Source organism: Labeo rohita, chromosome 9 (genome assembly GCF_022985175.1).
Source record: "Labeo rohita strain BAU-BD-2019 chromosome 9, IGBB_LRoh.1.0, whole genome shotgun sequence".
NCBI lineage: Eukaryota > Metazoa > Chordata > Actinopteri > Cypriniformes > Cyprinidae > Labeo > Labeo rohita.
The window spans coordinates 37246401-37265397 of NC_066877.1; the positions used below are offsets into that span (position 1 = coordinate 37246401).

Here is an 18997-nt window from a genome sequence, read left to right on the forward strand (position 1 = left end):
GATCAGTGGTGTGTGTGAAACACTGAGAAACACAGGCTCTTACACACACGTAATCAGATTACACAGATTATCCACATCCAGACTGAACACACACACACACACACCTGCTTTAATTTAGAGGCTTTAAACTCTCAAACCAAGAGGCTGCTTGTTCAGGAGTAATTGAATGAAACTGATGATTCAGCAGATGGAGATCCAGCAAAACAACAGGATCATCCTGACCTGAAGATCCACAGCACCTGCTTCATTTCATCTGTGTGGATCAGAATCTACATGAAAACCACCATGAGCCACAGATACTCATTCTGTTCACTTGTTCATTTCTCTGTTCAATTATCTGAACATATTATTCAGCTCTTCAGAATACTTGCTTTGTGGCATTGTTTGCTAGAACATTTTTACATAAATAATACAAATAATTTTCATTCATTCATTCATTTATATAAAACCATTATACACCTAAATTCTGACTGGATGAGCTGTGAAAATAAAATAAAATTAACTATACATGCATTTACTATATTGACATACTCATATGCTGTATTTGTATTTGAGAACCATTCAAATGATTCGCAATTCACGCTCCGAAATCCCGAACTGAATCAAATGATTCCCGAACCCGAACTGAAGCGAATGAATCGAACTCCCGAACTGAAACAAATGATTCCCGAACCCGCAATAAAGACTCGATCTGAATCAAATGATTCCCGAGCCCGCACTAAAGACCCGAATTGAATGAAATGATTCTATGTCCCGAACTGAAACAAATGATTCCCGAGACCGCACTAAAGACTCGATCTGAATCAAATGATTCCCGAACCCGCACTGAACACCCGATCTGAAACGAATGGTTCGAACTCCCGAACTGAAACAATGATTCCCGAACCTGCACTGAACTCCCGAAAACAAATGATTCGCAAGCCCGCACAAAAGAACCGATCGGAATCAAATGATTCGAACTCGCGAACTGAATAAAAAAATTCCCGAACCCGCACTAAAGACCCGAACTGAATCAAATGATTCGAACTGCCGAACTGAATTAAAATGATTCCTGAACCCGCACTAAAGACCCGAACTGAAACAAATGATTCGAACTGCCGAACTGAATCAAATGATTCCCGAAACCGCACTAAAGACCCGAACTGAATCAAATGATTCGAACTCGCGAACTGAATAAAAAAAATTCCCGAACCCGCACTAAAGACCCGAACTGAATCAAATGATTCGAACTCCCGAACTAAAACAAATGATTCGAACTGCCGAACTGAATCAAATGATTCCCGAAACCGCACTAAAGACTCGAACTGAATCAAATGATTCGAACTCGCGAACTGAATAAAAAAAATTACCGAACCCGCACTAAAGACCCGAACTGAATCAAATGATTCGAACTGCCGAACTGAATCAAATGATTCCTGAACCCGCACTAAAGACCCGAACTGAATCAAATTATTCGAACTCCTGAACTGAAATAAATGATTCCCGAAACCGCACTAAAGACCCGATCTGAAACGAATGATTCGAACTCCCGAACTGAAACAAATGATTCGAACTGCCGAACTGAATCAAATGATTCCCGAAACCGCACTAAAGACCCAAACTGAATCAAATGATTCGAACTCGCGAACTGAATAAAAAAAATTCCCGAACCCGCACTAAAGACCCGAACTGAATCAAATGATTCGAACTCCCGAACTAAAACAAATGATTCGAACTGCCGAACTGAATCAAATGATTCCTGAACCCGCACTAAAGACCCGAACTGAAACGAATGATTCGAACTCCCGAACTGAAACAAATGATTCGAACTGCCGAACTGAATCAAATGATTCCCGAAACCGCACTAAAGACCCGAACTGAATCAAATGATTCGAACTGCCGAACTGAATCAAATGATTCCCGAAACCGCACTAAAGACCCGAACTGAATCAAATGATTCGAACTCGTGAACTGAATAAAAAAAATTACCGAACCCGCACTAAAGACCCGAACTGAATCAAGTGATTCGAACTCCCGAACTAAAACAAATGATTCGAACTGCCGAACTGAATCAAATGATTCCTGAACCCGCACTAAAGACCCGAACTGAAACGAATGATTCGAACTCCCGAACTGAAACAAATGATTCGAACTGCCGAACTGAATCAAATGATTCCCGAAACCGCACTAAAGACCCGAACTGAATCAAATGATTCGAACTGCCAAACTGAATCAAATGATTCCCGAAACCGCACTAAAGACCCGAACTGAATCAAATGATTCGAACTCGTGAACTGAATAAAAAAAATTACCGAACCCGCACTAAAGACCCGAACTGAATCAAGTGATTCGAACTGCCGAACTGAAATAAATGATTCCCGAACCCGCACTAAAGACCCGAACTGAATCAAATGATTCAAACTCCCGAACTAAATCAAATGAATGGCTCTTTTAATGTAATCTAGCTAACGATTAATGTTTTATACTATTTATACTATTAATGTTTTTTTAACTGTTGAATTTTGCGTAAAAAGATATGAGCATATTGAAAAATAACACTGCCTTTCAGTAATACAGCAATTTTTTTTTACAAGGGTTTTCTAGGCCTTAAATTTAAATTATATAAATAAATAAAAATAAGTCAATGAAAAAATAAAAACAAAACAAAGTAAATAAAACAATAAAAATAAAATAAAATAAAATAAAATCTTAATGGTCCTAAAAGCAGCTTCATGTTTTTTATGAAAACCATAATTTGCTGGGAAATAAATAAATAAATAAATAAAAAGTACAAAGAAGAAAACCCTAAGCCTAACTTTAAAATCTATTAATATAAACAAAAATCTTCATGTTCCTAAAACAGCTTTATGTTCTTCATTAAACTATTTACTATCAGTAAATGACTGCAGATTCCCGCTGGGATCCAAAGCACTGCTTTATTGAGAACAGTAACATGTTTTCATACAAATGACGTACCAACGTCCTTCAGAGTCTCATAATGACTTTAAACATGTGCTTTAATCTAAATCAAGTACCGCGCTTGTGTGGAGGAAAACAGAGCTGATTCCTCATTAAAACCTTCCTGCTCCTACGCAAAGCGCACTGAAATGCTTGAAATAAACGGATAATACTAAACTCTCATAACACTTCCTACAACTTAAAACTCAAGTCATGAACTGAGGATTGTAGTCTATGGAATATAATAACGCTGAACGTGAAGCAGAGCTTCAGCACAGACTACAGTACAAACATCAAACACAGTTCAGTCTGCGACTCCCGCTGGAAAAACATCATTCATACGTCAAAACTCAGCTGAACTGTGCAGATCTCGTCCACCGCTTCAATCCTCATCAGGAAATACAGTCAGAATAAACCCTGTCATGATACTGCAGCGTTAAACTCACATGAGTGAAACCATCACAAAATCGACCAGGTCACACTTCACCTCAAAATCTGAAGACATTATGTTCTGCTTGAAGTAAATAAGGCCTGGAATTACTGTTATTTATGGATTGTTTTGGCATTATTTTCTTGAAAATTGCACAGATATTTCCAAACATTTATTGTCATAATGCGAAAAAAAATATTGCAAATGTAATGTATTTAAACATCATGCTATTTATTTTTTGTACTAGACAGTCAAATTTAGTGCAAAAAAAAAGAAAAAAAAAAATCTAAGCAAAGCTTGTAAATCCATTACAGAAAATACACTGAGAATTTGAGGGAACTGAAGTAACTATAAGTAAATCCTAAATAACCTGAAATAAAAAATGAAACAAAAATAAAATACAAAAAATAAACAAAAATAAAATACAAAAAATAAACAAATAAAATCTTCTTCCTAAAACAGGCATCATGCGCTTTATGAAATAATAATAATAATAATAATAAAGAATAAAAAAATGAATAATCCTTAAATAGGCAACATAATTTGCTAAAATAAAACAATTAAAACAAACAAATATATGAAAATGAAAAAAAAGTTAAAAATAAAAAAAGAATAATCCTCACATAGGCAACAATTTGCTGGGAAAAATAAAATAAAAATAAATAAATAAATATATATAAATGAAAAATAAAATAAAAAATAATCCTTATATAGGCAATATAATTTGCTGGGAAAAATAAAATAAAATAAAACAAAAAAATGAACATTATATATATTTTAAAAAATGAACATTATATATATAAACAATAATAACTGAAAAATGAAAAAAAAAAAATATAGCAATTAATAAGTAAAATAAAATAAAACAAAAAATTTAAATTCAAAAATATATAAAGATGGAAAAAAAAAACGAATTAAACCTTCATCCTAAAACAGGCATCATGTGGATGGATACAATATAAGAAAAGGGGGGGAAAAAATAAGGCTTCAAGTTCTTTATGAAAAACAGTATACTGGGGGGGGAAAATAAATAAATAAAACTGAAAAAAACAAAATAAAATCTTTATTTTTAATAAATAATTATCCAACATAATATAACATAAATTGCTGGTAAAAATAAAATAAAATAAAACAAAACAAAACAAAACAAGCTTGTAAAACTGGTTCTAAAACAGGCCTCACTTCATTTATGCAAACTATAATTTCTAATCTTTTCTGTTCTATTTCTGAGGTGAAAGTGACCTGGGTGTGTTTTCATGAGGTTCACCTCACACTCTTTCAGTATCGTCTGGATCGGTGACGCGAGCGTCTGCGTCGTCCTCGACTGGACGAGCGGCTGCGGCTGCTGCTTCCTCTCTGACTGCGGCTGCTGCTGCGGCTCTTGCTGCTGCTCTGGCTGTACTTCCTGCCGCGTCTGCCGCGAGAGCCCCGCGTCCGGCTTCCGCTCCGCCTGCGACCGCCCCTGCCCCGACTGCGGCTGCGTCGTCTCCCGCCGCTGCGTCTGCGCGTGCGATCGCGTCTGTCTCCGTCCGTGCGCTCCTCCTGTTTCTTGGAGTTGCTGGTTTCTTTGTCCGGGTTTTCCGTCGGCAGCGTCACGCCGTTGAGCTGCGCCTGCGCGCCGCAGATCTGCAGGTCCACGTGGACGAGCGGGGCGGCGACGTTCTCGTCCGTGTTGGTGCTCTTCTTCAGCAGGTTTCCCAGCAGTCTGTCGCGCAGCTCGCGCTCTTTCCTCTGCAGCTCCAGCGCTCGCGCTTTCTCGGCCTCCACGCGCCGCAGCTCGTCCTCCTGCTGCCGTCTGCGCTCCTCCAGCTGCTGCAGCCGCGCCAGCTCCACCTGCTGCTGCTCCACCTGCTGCTGCTTCAGCCTCTGAACACAAACAACACTTCTTTACTTTTAATGGTAAATTATTGAGATTTATTAAAAGTTCAAGAAAAGAACCCTACTAAATTTGACTTTAAACACCAAAGTGCTGGGTTTTTTTACATTTGAATTTTTGGCTTTAATAAATACATAATTTTTAGTAATCAAAAAGCACTTCTAATTGCAATTTAAAAATTTAATTTTTTTTTCTTTTTTTCTTTCTTTTTTCTTTTTTTTTTTTTTTTTACAATTTATCATGAATTTATTAACATTTTTGGAAAATTTTCCGACACTATATTTTTTTTCTTGTATTAATGATTTATGTTTTAATGATTCAAATAAAATTTTGTGATCAAAAAGTATGTTTAATTATTGAAATTATATACATTTATGGAACTTTATTCCATTCTCTGCAGGACTACCCCTCCCCATATATATTTTTTTCTACTTTAAATGTTTTCATTCTTTTTTTAAAGATTTAGGTTTACATTAAATGTTACTAAATTTCACAATTTTAATGGTTAAAATAAATTTTAGTGATCAAAAAGCATGTATAATTATTATTATAAAAAATGATAGTTTTATTATATTCTATTTATTTACTTTATAATTAATCAAGTTCTGAAATGTTGTGAAATCTGTATTTTTTTTTCCAAATGACCTTTTTTCCCCATTTTCTCCTGGACCCCCCCCTTTAATTTTTTCTATATTATATATTTTTTCTTTTTTTAAAGATTAATGTTTAAATGACATTTTACCTTTTCAAACCTCATGAAATTTGTATTTTTAATTAATTTTTTCCATTTAATGTTTTATTCATTATATAATCAAAAAGCATGTATAATTAGTGAAAGAATATTTTTTATTTATTTAGTTTTTTTTAATTAATCAATACTATACTGCAAGTTTAAGAAATAAAAAAAACTTTTTCAATCTTTATGAAATCTGTATTATTTTTGTCCCCAAATTACCTTTTTCCATTTTCTGCCGGATTCCTCCACCTCATTTAATTTTTTCTACATTATAGAATTTTTTTTTAATGATTTATGTTTACATTAAATGATTTATTAAATGATCCATTTTTATGATTAAAAAAAATTTTAATGATCAAAAGGCATGTATAATTATTGAAATTATTATTTTTTCTATTAATTTATTTTATTTTTTAACAATTAATCAATAATATATTGTGCGTTTTAAAATAATAATAGTCATTTTTCAGTTTTCAAATTCAAATGATTTTTTTTAATTATTTCATTTATTTATTTATTTATTTTTCTTACAATTAATCAATAATATATTGACTATTGAAAAAGTTTAGGAAAAATATGTAAAATTATTTAAAATAAATTTTATTAAATTTTTCAGTGTTCAAATGACACCTTTTAGTGATCAAAAATCATGCATAGTTATTTTTTATCTTATTTTATTTTGTATTTTTTTTATTAATAAAAAAAAATAGCTTTTCAATCCTTTTGAAATCTGTATTTTACCTGTAAATTACCTTTTTTACATTTTCTGCTGTGTTCATTTTCCCCCCATTTTAATGGAAAAATTAAATAATAAAAATAAAAAGCATGTCTAATCAATCCCATGTATTACTTTATTACAATAATAGTGTCCTTTTAAATATTAACATTTTTCATAAATTCTAAGTTTTCTGTTTTCATTTTTCTGGATTTGTGATTTATTACAAATGTTTTATCATAAATGGTGGTAATCAAACGAAGGCATAAATTTCTCATGATTTTTTAAAATCTGTAATCAAATCAAAATGTTTAATTCCTTTTATTTAAATTTATTGTGATTAAAATTGTGTGATTATTTCTTTAAGTTTTAATAATAATAACAACAATAATAATAATAATAATAATTCCTGTCACAATTTCTTCAAGTTAAACCAAACTTTCATGTTGGTGTGTTGTTGTGAAGAGCTTTAAAATTCAATGCCATTCCACGATATGCTGTAAACCCCATTTTTATGACTGAATTCCCACACAAGAAACCACAGGGGCCCAAAACTACGACTGTAAGATCAGACACAAGCCCTAATGACGGTTATATCTGTGAGTGAAGGTGTGAATGGAGTGTCGGATGAACCTTGGCTCTGCTGAGCAGCTCGGCGATGAGTCGGATGGACTCGAGGTTCCTCTGCGCCAGCAGCAGTTTGCGCTCCTCCATTGCGATCTTCAGCTGGAGCTTCTTCTGCTCCTCCTCCTGCTGCTTCTTCAGCTTCTTCTGGGTCTTCTTCTCCTCCTTCTCCTTCAGCTTCTGCTCTCGTTTGCGCAGTTTCTCCTCTCTCCTCCTCTCCTTCTCCTCCTCCTCCTGCTCACGCTGCTTCCTGAAACACAGAGTAATGATGCCGAAAATTCAGCTTTGATCACAGAAATAAATTACAGCTGAACAGATATTCACATGGAAAATGGATCATTTAAATTCCAAAAAATGTTCACAATTTTTACAGTATTTTTGATCAAATAAAAGCAGAAGAGACTCTTTCAGTCTTTCAGTTGTGTGGATGAGTGCAGCACCTCTCCTCCTCCTTGCGTCGCTCCTCCTCCTCCTTCTCTCGGCGTTTCTGCTCCTCTCGTTGTTTCTCCAGCTCCTGCAGCTTCTGTCGCTCCTGCTGACGTTTCTTCAGCGAGGAATCGCTCAGGTGTTTAGTCGTGTCAAACGTCACCTGAGAAAACACACGTTCAGCTGTTAATAAACATCCTAAAACTTCAGGTTTGCAGCTGTCTGAACAGGCGAATCTCACAAAAACATGTGAAAATGTATTTTGCATTAAAAAAATAAACCTTATTTAAAGACCATTAAGGTTTTTTATGCATTGCAACATTACAATCATTACCAAAAAAATAAAAAAAACAAATTCTCATTAATCATTATATTTCTCATTATATATCTCAATCATTACAATTTTCTGTGAGTTTATTAAAGATTTAAAGTCCTATAAAATGTTTTATTATTTCCCAAATTCTGTTTTTGTTCAATTCCCCGACCATTTATTTTTTCTACATTTTATATATTTTTTAATTGTTAATCATTTAAGTTTAAATGACATTCTTCACCATTTTAATGATTAGTGATCAAAAAACATATATAATTAATTAAATAATAATTATTTTATTTTATTTAGATTTCTTTTAATAATATATTGTAAGCTTAGGAAAAATACTTTTTCAGTCCTTATGAAATCTGTATTATTTCTTTCCAAATTTGTTTTCCCTCCTTTAATTTTTTTTATACATACATATATACACACACACATATATATATATATATATATATATATATATATATATATGTAATGATTTATGTTTAAATTAAATTTTATTAATTTTTTTACTATTTTAATAATTCAAATAAATGTAAAGCATGTATAATTATTGAAATAATGATTTATTTTATTTATTTATTTATTTTTACAATTAATAATATATTTCAAGTTCAAGAAAAATTATTTAATTTAAAAAAATAATTTTATTATAATAATTATAATTATTATTATTATTTTATTATAATTAATTAAAATGAATTTTAGTGATCAAAAATAATTATTGAAATAATGATTTTTAATTAATTAATTTATTTATTTATTTATTTTTAATTAAGCAATAATATATTGCAAGCTTAAGAAAAAATTACTTTTTCAATCCTTGAGAAATCTGTATTTTTTTCCAAATATTTTTTCCATTTTCTGCTTTTATACAGTATACGATTTTTTTCTTTCTTTTTTAAATGATCTGTTTAAATTAAATTTTATTACATTTTTCACCATTTTAATAAATAAAATAAATGTTAGTGATCAAAAAGTTTATAATTATATTATATTATATTTATAATTATTAAAATAATGATTTTTTAATTTAGTTTTTCTTCTTTTTTTACAATTAATATTTGCAATATTTGCAATATATTGGAAGTCTACAATAACTTAGAATGACATTGATATTTATTTAGGTTTTATTTAACTTAGAATGATATTTATTTATTTATTTTATTATTGTTTATTACTACTTATGCACTGTAACATTACAATCACTACAAAATAAACAAACACCAGATTCTCATTAATCATTATATTTTTCACTATTTTTACTAGTATTTTTGTTAAGTTTAAATTGAAGTGCTTAAATAATTAAATAAACAAGCTAATCAACAAAAATTCATAAACACTATATTGACATTTTAATAAAAAAAACACTAATAAAAATGACAAAACCACATCAAAATGACTAAAACTGTAACTAAAAATAAAGTAAAAACAGATAAAAATATATTTTTTTATTTAAACTGCTAAGATACTAAGCTAACAATGTTATGTAAATCAACATACAGTAAAAACACATTAAAAAATTTAAATTGTGCTTATTTTTTATTATTATTTTGAAAAGATAAAATAGAAGCATTTAGACATTTGGATCCCCATATGTGTGTGTGTGTGTGTGTGTGTGTGTGTGTGCATATATATATATATATATATATATATTTTTTTTTTTTAATACATGTTTTGAGGAGCAACTAGGGAAACTGTTTAGGCAAAAGGATTTTTCGGATGAGAATTAAGGGTGAAATAAGTTCAATTGCCATAAAAATCTCACAAAAAAACAGCAATGTCTTCAGTATAAGCTCCATTCTCATTATGCAAAATGTAATGTGATGTTTTAGGTTTGGTGTAAGTGTGAGTTCTTGACAGGTTCTGTGAACTTTACACAGTTGAAGATGCTGTGGTTAAAGTTCAGTGTGATAATGAGCAGCGACAGACAGAGTTCAGATCATCTGACACAGGATATGGTGTGTGTGAGTGTGTGTGAGTGTCTCTGCGCCGCTGAATAATCCCCCGATTCATAACACAGCCGTGACTCTCATTTAATTAAAGGCGGTTAAAGCGATGCTGTGATTGAAGCGCTCTGATGAACAGACTCGTCTCATTAACTGAGCTGAAGAACAGCACGAGACATTCAATATCAAACCTGCTCAATGAAATTAAGCTTCTGAGAAAGAGCTGGATAAAACTGGAGCACGTTTCCCTCAGCTTTTCTTCTCTACTGTGCGTTTACACAGCAGGGTTATTATCGTAATTAAAACTAAAACCAAAATGATTAAAAAAAATTACCTGAAATAAAATAAGCATTCTCATGTCTTCTTTGAGCTTAAACAATAAAATTACATTTTTTAAAAATGTTTTATGCCTTCATTTTTCTTAAACTAAAACACAGGACACAAACTTTCTGAAAAAATAAATAAATAAATAAATAAATTTAAAAAAATAAAATAAATCACAGAATCCTATTATTATTGAATAATAATATACATACAGTCATGTGAAAAAGTGAGGACATCCTATTGAATTCCATGGTTTTCTGTATCAGGACATCATTTAAAAAAAAAAAAAAAAAAAGGTGCTTGGCTGGTGTCATTATTCACTGAACAAAAATAAAGCCAAAATAGAAAAGCCATGTGTGACAAAGTTAGGACGCCCTGACTGTTAACACTGGAATTAAGAGGGTAAATCACAGTCAAATACCTTTGATTAACTGATCGTCAGCATGTCCGAACGCTTCTATAAACGCAAAAGCTTTGGCAGTTTGCTGGTCTGGAGCCTTCAGGTGTGTGTTAACACAATGCCAAGGAGGTAAGACATCAGCAATCGTCTTAGAGAAGCAACTGTTGCTGCCATCAATCTGAGAAGAGTAATACGGCCATTTCCAAACTATTTGAAGTTTATTCACAAGTGGGAGACATTTAAAACAGACACCTCTCCTTCCAGGAGTGGACGTCCCAGAAAATTCACCCCAAGATCAGACCGTGTAAAGCTCAGAGAAATGGCAGACAACCCAAGAACTACACCTCAGACTCTACAGGCCTCAGTTCACATGTTAAATGATAGAGTTCATGACAATACCATTAGGAAAATATGGGACGAAAATGTCATGTTTGGAAGACTTGGCAGAAGAAAGCTTCATTGCAGCACAGTTTAGGTCTGCAAAGTTGCATCTGAACAAAACACAAGTCTTCTAGAATAACGTCCTTTGAACAGACGAGAGCGAAGTGGAGATGTTTGGCCATAATGCACAGCGCCAAGTTTGGTGAAAACCTAAAGAGCATATCAGCACAAACACCTCATACCAAAAGACAAGCATGCTGGAGGAGGGCTGATCATTTTGGGCTTGTTTTGTGGCCACAGGACCTGAACACCTCACAGTCATTGAGTTATCCATGAACTCCTCTGTATATCAAAGTATTCTACAGTCAAATGTGAGGGCGTCTGTCTGACATCTAATGTTGGGCCAAAACTGGGTCATGCAACAGGACAATGATCCCAAGCACACCAGCAAATCTACAACAGAATGGCTGAAAAGAAAAGAATCAAGGTGTTGCAATAGTCCAGTCCAAGTCCAGAGCTCATCCTGACTCAAATGCTGTGGTGAGAGCTGTGCATAAGCAAATGCCCACAAACCTCAATAAACTGGAGCAACGTTGAAAAGAAGAGTGGTCCAAATTCCTCCAGAAGGATGTGAGAGACTGATAAAATCACACAGAAAATGAATGCTTCAAGTTACTGCTGCTAAAAGTGGATCTACAGGTAATTGACTCATAGGGTGTCTTAACTTTGTCACACATGGCCTTTCCATATTGGCTTTATTATTGTTAAATAAATAATGACACAGTGTGATATGTCATGTGATGATGTTTACCTGAGGATTTATTTTCCAAATTTTAAGACCTGCCAAGGACCAGATAATTTTTTATTATGTCCCGATACAGAAAACCATGAAATTCAATAGGGTGTCTGAACTTTTTCACATGACTGTATATTAAATAATTAACGTTTTATGAATTCAGTTGATTAGACTTTCCTTTTGGTTTTTAAAATTTAAATAAAATAAAATTTAATTTAATTTAATTTAAATTAAAACGGAAAAAAAAGAATTTGGGAAAAAAATAAAAGATTTCACAGGGGTCTAAAATATAAATTGTTGAATTTTTAATTATTAATAATTTAATTACTAAAATTCTTCACACAAAATCCAGAAAACAAAACAAACAAAAAAAAAAAAAAAAAAAAAAAATTCAAACATTTCACAAGATCCTAATATTATAAAAAATAAAGTAAAATACAATCATTAAAAAGTTTAATGAAAAAAACAAGTTTAATGAATTCAGTTGATTAGACATGCCTTTTGATTAAAATATGTACATGAAAAAATAAAAAAATATTAAAATTACAAAAAGAAAAAAAAAAACAACAAATTCAGTAAAAAGTTGTATTAATTCAGTTTATTAGACATGGCTTTTAATTAAAATATGTAAATAAAAAATAAACATTTAATTATTATTATTTTTTTTTAATAAATTAATTTGTGAAAAAATAGAATTAATTTCACAGGGACCTAAAATGTTAGTTTTGTTGAATTTTTAGTAAACTGTTGCTAAATTTTCAGAAGTTTAATTAATTAGACATGCTTTTTGACTACTAAAACTGTTAAAATACAGAAAAAAATAAAACCTTTTTGTAAAGTTTTATGAATATTTAGTTTTTAAAAATGAAAAATAATATAATAATAATAAATAAATAAAATACATAAATAATAATAATTAAACTTCAAGCAGAAAAAAAATTTCTAGTAAATTGCTGCTAAAGTTTCATGATTTTAATTAATTACACATGTTTTTTAAAATCATTAAAACAGAATCCAGAAAAAATAAAACACTTCATAGGATCTTTGTATTGTTAAAAAAAAAAAAAAAAAAAAAAAAAAAAAAATTCAATAAATAAATAATATTTATTAAATAATGTTAAAGTGTAATGAATTCAGTTGATTCAACATGCCTTTTGACTATTAAAATTGAAAAACAAGAAGAAAAAAAAAAATAATTTTTATTAAAATTAAAGCAGAAAAATGAGAAAAAATAAAACTATGTAATTTTTTGTTAAACTTCTAACAAATTGTTGCTAAATTTTCATGATATAAATACATTAGACATGCAATTACATTAAAAGAAAAATAATTAATTTATTAAAAAGGTAGTTTCATGAATTCAACTGATTAGACATGCCTTTTGATTATTTCAGTTTAAATAGAAAAATTATTTCCTATTATTGTAAAGAAAAAAGTAACATGTATTAAAATGGTAAAGTTGCAATAAATAAAAAAAAATAATTATAATTGTTATTATTTAAATGTAACTAAAAAATAAAATTTTAATCAAAAAACAGAATTTGAGAAAAAATAAAGGGATATTAAATGTTTATTATTTTAATTAATTACACAGGCTTTTTCATTTACTAAAATCATTAAAACACAATCCAGAAAAATAAAACATTTCATAGGATCCTTTTATTTTAAAATAAATAAATAAAAACTATAACAACAAAAACAACAACCACAATAAGAATTATTAAAACTAAAGCAGAAAAAAAATGAGAAAAAAATAAAACTTTATGTAATTTTTGTTACATTTCTAACAAATTGTTGCAAAATTTTCATGATTTAAATTAATTAGACATGCAATTAAATTAAAAGAAAAAAGAAATTAATTTATTAAAAAGGTAAAGTTTCACGAATTCAGCTGATTAGACATGCCTTTTGATTATTTACATTTAAATAGAACAATGATTTCATATTATTAAAAAGAAAACTACTAAAATCATTAAAACACAATCCAGAAAAACATAAAATATTTTTACTATTTTACTTTTATTTTAAAATAAATAAGTAAACTATAACAACAAAAATAACAACAATAAATAATAATACAAAATAACAATTATTTAAAAATAAAAAATATATATTATTACTTTTATTTAAAATTAATACATTTTTTTATTTAAAATTATTTGTGTTTAAAAAAAAAAAATTTAAAGAGAAAGAAAAAAATCAATTTGGGGGAAAAAAATAAAACAGTTAATGTTCATGATTTTAATTAATTAGACGTGATTTTCAATTACTAAAACTGAAGGGAAAAAGCTGATTCCAGAAAATTAAAAATGGAAAAAATGTGAATTAGTGAAAAAATACAAACTGAGAACTGACCTTAATGCTGCAGGCGACGGCCTTCCCGTCATCGCCCTTAAACATGAGCTTCATCCCCCTGAGCGAGTCCATGGCTCTGACGAAGCCCGTGTGGTCCTGATACTGAATGTACCCCTCAAAATTCAGGTGTCCCCCCGAACGAGAAGGTGTTGAAGTTCTTCCCGGTCATCTCCTCCCGGTACGGATCCAGCATGGGGATGTCCACGTTCCGGATCTTCCCGAAGCGCTGGAAAACCGTCCTGAGCACCGTCTCCGAGGGTCTGTCGGGAACGCCGTCCTTCGGCGAGAACCACTTGCACGGGAGCCCCTCCAGATGGACCGTATCGGGCCGTTCTCCCGGAACCGTCTCGTTCATGTCCTTGGCGTCGCGGAAGAAGGAATCCCAGTCGTGACGGGTGGGAAAATCGGCTTTGTTTTCGACGGCACGGATTTTTAGGATGTCTGTGAATCCGCTGAGCTTGATGCTTTTTCCGTCCAGCTTGGTCAGGACGCGTTTGACGGCGCTCTTGTTCTCCACCTCGCCCTCGAAGCGGATGAAGTCCATGGTGCTCTTGGAGATGCGCAGGGAGGAAAACTGCTCCGGTTGCACCATGGACTTCAGACGCTCCATCACCTCCCAGTTGGAGATGGATTTGCCGGGCGTCTTGAGGTGAGGAAGAGCCACGCTCACCGTGATTTTGGCGATGGGCTTGAGGTAGAGGTTGTATTCTGGACACAGATCCACCGCCTCGGCCGTGTCGCTCACGATGGACGTCATTCTGGAGACGCTTCAGCTGAACACTGCACAAAAACACAGTGTGGACATCTATTTTAACTAAGCGTTAAACAAATATTGGGAAAGTGTATTTAACTCAATACTGATCTGTATCAGTGTTACTATCATTAACTAAAATTCACCTTATTTGAAATAAAATAAATGCTAAATGAAATTAAAAAAAAATATATCAGTTACAATTTCAACTTCAATCAACAATATTTCAGTTAGTTGCCAAAAAAAACATTTCTCATTTTCTTGAAGTACTAAAATTACTAAAAATTAAAATAACCCCTCAAAAAAGTAATAAATGTATTCAAAAGGTAGTTTCATGAATAACGTTGATTAGATATGCCTTTTTGATTATTAAAATTTTAATTAAAGAAAATAAATAAATAAAAGTTACAATAAATAAATAAATATTATTTAAAGTTAAATGTAAAAAAAAAAAAAAATAGAATGCAGGGGAAAAAATGGAATCCAGAAAATTTAAAATGGAAAAAAGGGGGTTAAATATTTATTTAAAAGATCAAATGAAAGATATGTCTTTTTGATTATTAAAATTTTAATTTAAAAAAATAAATAAATATAAGTTACAATAAATTAATAAATAAACAAATAATAATTATTATTATTTAAATTTAAATGTAAAAATAAATTAAATTAATTAGAGGCACTTTTCAATTACTAAAATCATTAAAACAGAATGCAGGGAAATCTGCATTCCAAAAATGGAATCCAGAAAATTAAAAAAATTTTTTTTTACTTCACATACTAAATTACTAAAATCGCTAAACTAAATTCAAATTAAAACTTAATTGAAAAATAATAATCATAATAATAATAATAATAATAATAATAATAATAATAATAAAAACCAAACAGAAATACTTGTAAATAAAAAATTAATAAATTACTAAAACCTAAACTGAAATGATTAAAAAACATTTGTTAAAGTAAATAAAATTAACGTTAACTTTTTATCTTAAAAAAAGATTAAAAAAAAAAAAACAATTTGCTTCCAAGGCAACACTTCTAATTTTCATTTAGTTTAAGATGAAGTACTAAATTACTTAAGTTGAAAATAATTATACTACAAAAAAAGAAACGCTGAAAACATTAAAAAAAAAAAAAAAACTAATAAAAACCAACAAAAACACAAACTGAAAATAACTACATTCAAATAAAAAAAAAAAAAGGAATAAAAGACAAGCTGAACTAAATCCAGCACTTATTTCACAATATTCACCACAAAACATTAAAAAACAGAATGATGAATACTATTACTACTGACAACAGACAAACAAACAAACAGACAAACAGACCAGCTCATATGTCTCTGTTTGAGCTCGTTCTGATTTTACCACAGTAAAATACAGTGTGTTACTGTAGTAAACTGCTGTAAATGATGTACATTTGTGTCAGAGTGAAAGAAACTGTTGACAGTGGCAATAATAAAGTGTTCCTCAGTAACACAACATTATTTGATCTTAAACAGTGTCTGTGATCATCGAATAAGAACTATATTATCCTGAACCCCCACGCAGAGCTGCGGTGATCTGCAGATTATTCATCATTTATTGATCATTTATTGATTTCTGAAAGTCGTTTTGCGGTTTAACCGTCACGGACCCGGATGACCGCGACACCGCGGGTTAACTCTGCTAAACTAGTGTCACTAGCTGAGATAAGGACACGTAAACGATTACTAACCTCTCTGAAAGCTTCAGACTGAAACATCAATAACAGCAGCAGCAGCGGTCAGTCCGCGCACACAACAAACTAACGGACATGATGCTGCTCACCGCTTCCGCATACGTCACCGCAGCCGGAAGTCACCGACGAACTCTGCTGCCCTCACGCGGACACTGCTCGACCTGCAGAGTCAAACTACTGCGAACTTACGAAAGTGAAAAGAGTTTAAAAATAGGTTTAGTCTGAATTAACAAAGATCTAATGACACACCAGCTGTGCTGAAGTCGGATAATAAATAAATGGTTTATTTACTTTGAATTTATAAATACAAAAAGAAACTGGTTTAGTCTTAATAAAGTTCTTAAGACACACTAACTGGTTTGTTAATGTCAGGTAGTAAAGCTGCTCTCATGATAAAATAAAATAAAAAAAATAAAATAATAAAATAAAATGTAATAAAAACAAAGCAAAACAGAATAAAATAAAACAAAGCAAAAGAAAACTAAATAAAATAAAATATAAAATAAAATAAAACAAGAGAGCAAAACAAAACAAAATAAGATAGGCAAAAGAAAACAAAAAATAATAAAATAATAAAATAAAACAAAACAAAATAATAAAATAAAATATAATAAAACAAAGCAAAACAGAATAGAATAAAACAAAACATAAGAAAACTAAATAAAATAAAATAAAATAAGAAAGCAAAGCAAAACAAAACAAAACAAAATAATAAAATAAAATGCAATAAAAACAAAGCAAAATAAAACTAAATAAAATAAAACAAAGCAAAACTAAACTAAATAAAATAAAATATAAAATAAAATAAAACAAGAAAGCAAAACAAAACAAAATAAGATAGGACAAAAAAGATAAATAATCAAATAAAATCAAAAATAATATCTAAAATAAAATAAAACAAGACAACAAAACAAAACATAATAAGATAAGACAAAAAAGATAAATAATAAAATATATAAAAAAATAAAACAAAAAATAATAAAATAATAAAATAAAACAAAACAAAATAATAAAATAAAATATAATAAATCAAAGCAAAACAGAATAGAATAAAACAAAACATAAGAAAACTAAATAAAATAAAATAAAATATAAAATAAAATAAGAAAGCAAAGCAAAGCAAAGCAAAACAAAACAAAATAAGATAAGGCAAAAATAAAATAAATAAAATAGTATATAATAAAATAAAACAAGAAAACAAAACAAAACATAAGATAAGACAAAAAAGATAAATAATAAAATGTAAAATAAAATAAAACAAAAATAATAAAATAAAATAAAACAAAAAATAATAAAATAAAACAACAAAACAAAGCAAAACAGAATTTAAAAAACAAAGCAAAAGAAAACTAAATAAATTAAAATATAAAACAAAAAAAGAGAAATAAAATAAAAAATTAAATAATATAAAATAAAATAAAACAAGAAAACAAAACATAATAAGACAAAAAAGTTAAATAATAACATAAAATAAAATAAAACAAAAATAATAAAATAATAAAACAAAACAAAAGAAAACTAAATACACTAAAAAATAAAATAAAATAAAATAAAATAAAACAAAACAAAACTAAACTAAACTAAATACATTAAAAAATAAAATAAGAAAGCAAAACAAAACAAAATGAGATAAGACAAAAAAGATAAATAATAAAATAAAATCAAAAATAAAATAAAATAAAATAATATTTGGGTTGAAAACATTAAAAAAGATCTTGTAGCCTCTTTACTGAACATTAAGAAAATTATTAAAGAGACGCAAATAAGCTGTTATAATCTATCCTTTAAAACTAGATTAAAAAAAACATTCTTCATCATCTAATTCTAATCAATAATATGGTGATTGGCAATACATGTTCAATTACTTAAAATTTATACAAATAAATGGGTCGCTAATCAGTTTGTTAATGTCAAATAACAAAGTTACTCTCAGATTTTGATGCAATAATAAAAAGTAAAATAAAACTACTATAGTGATAAAATAAAAAAAAAAATCAATAAATAAAACAAAATTATAAATTTATTTTACACACAAATTAACTACTATAATCTATCCTTTAAAAATAGAATTATTAAAAAAAAATATTTCTTTAAAAACATCACAGGGCTAGAAAATACTGATGAACTGATGAATCACGCTTATTTACGACTAATTCTCACCTATTATATAATGGAAAGTACCAGTGTATGAGGTTTGATGTTAAAACGAAACTCAGTCTGGAAACAATGTTAATCTCCAGTAAATCTGTGAAGGAAAAA

At 29.7% G+C, this 18997-nt stretch overlaps 1 protein-coding gene across 1 annotated transcript; it reads right to left on the reverse strand.

Annotated features, from left to right (window-relative positions):
- Window positions 1-4322: 4322 nt before the first annotated feature.
- akap17a (A kinase (PRKA) anchor protein 17A) lies at window positions 4323-16845 on the reverse strand. The gene is given in 6 exon segments (XM_051118391.1): window positions 4323-5233; window positions 7328-7568; window positions 7759-7907; window positions 14269-14403; window positions 14405-15048; window positions 16736-16845. Coding segments are annotated over 5 exon segments (1734 nt in total). The 5' UTR covers window positions 15026-15048; window positions 16736-16845; the 3' UTR covers window positions 4323-4645.
- Between the last annotated feature and the right edge of the window lie 2152 nt (window positions 16846-18997).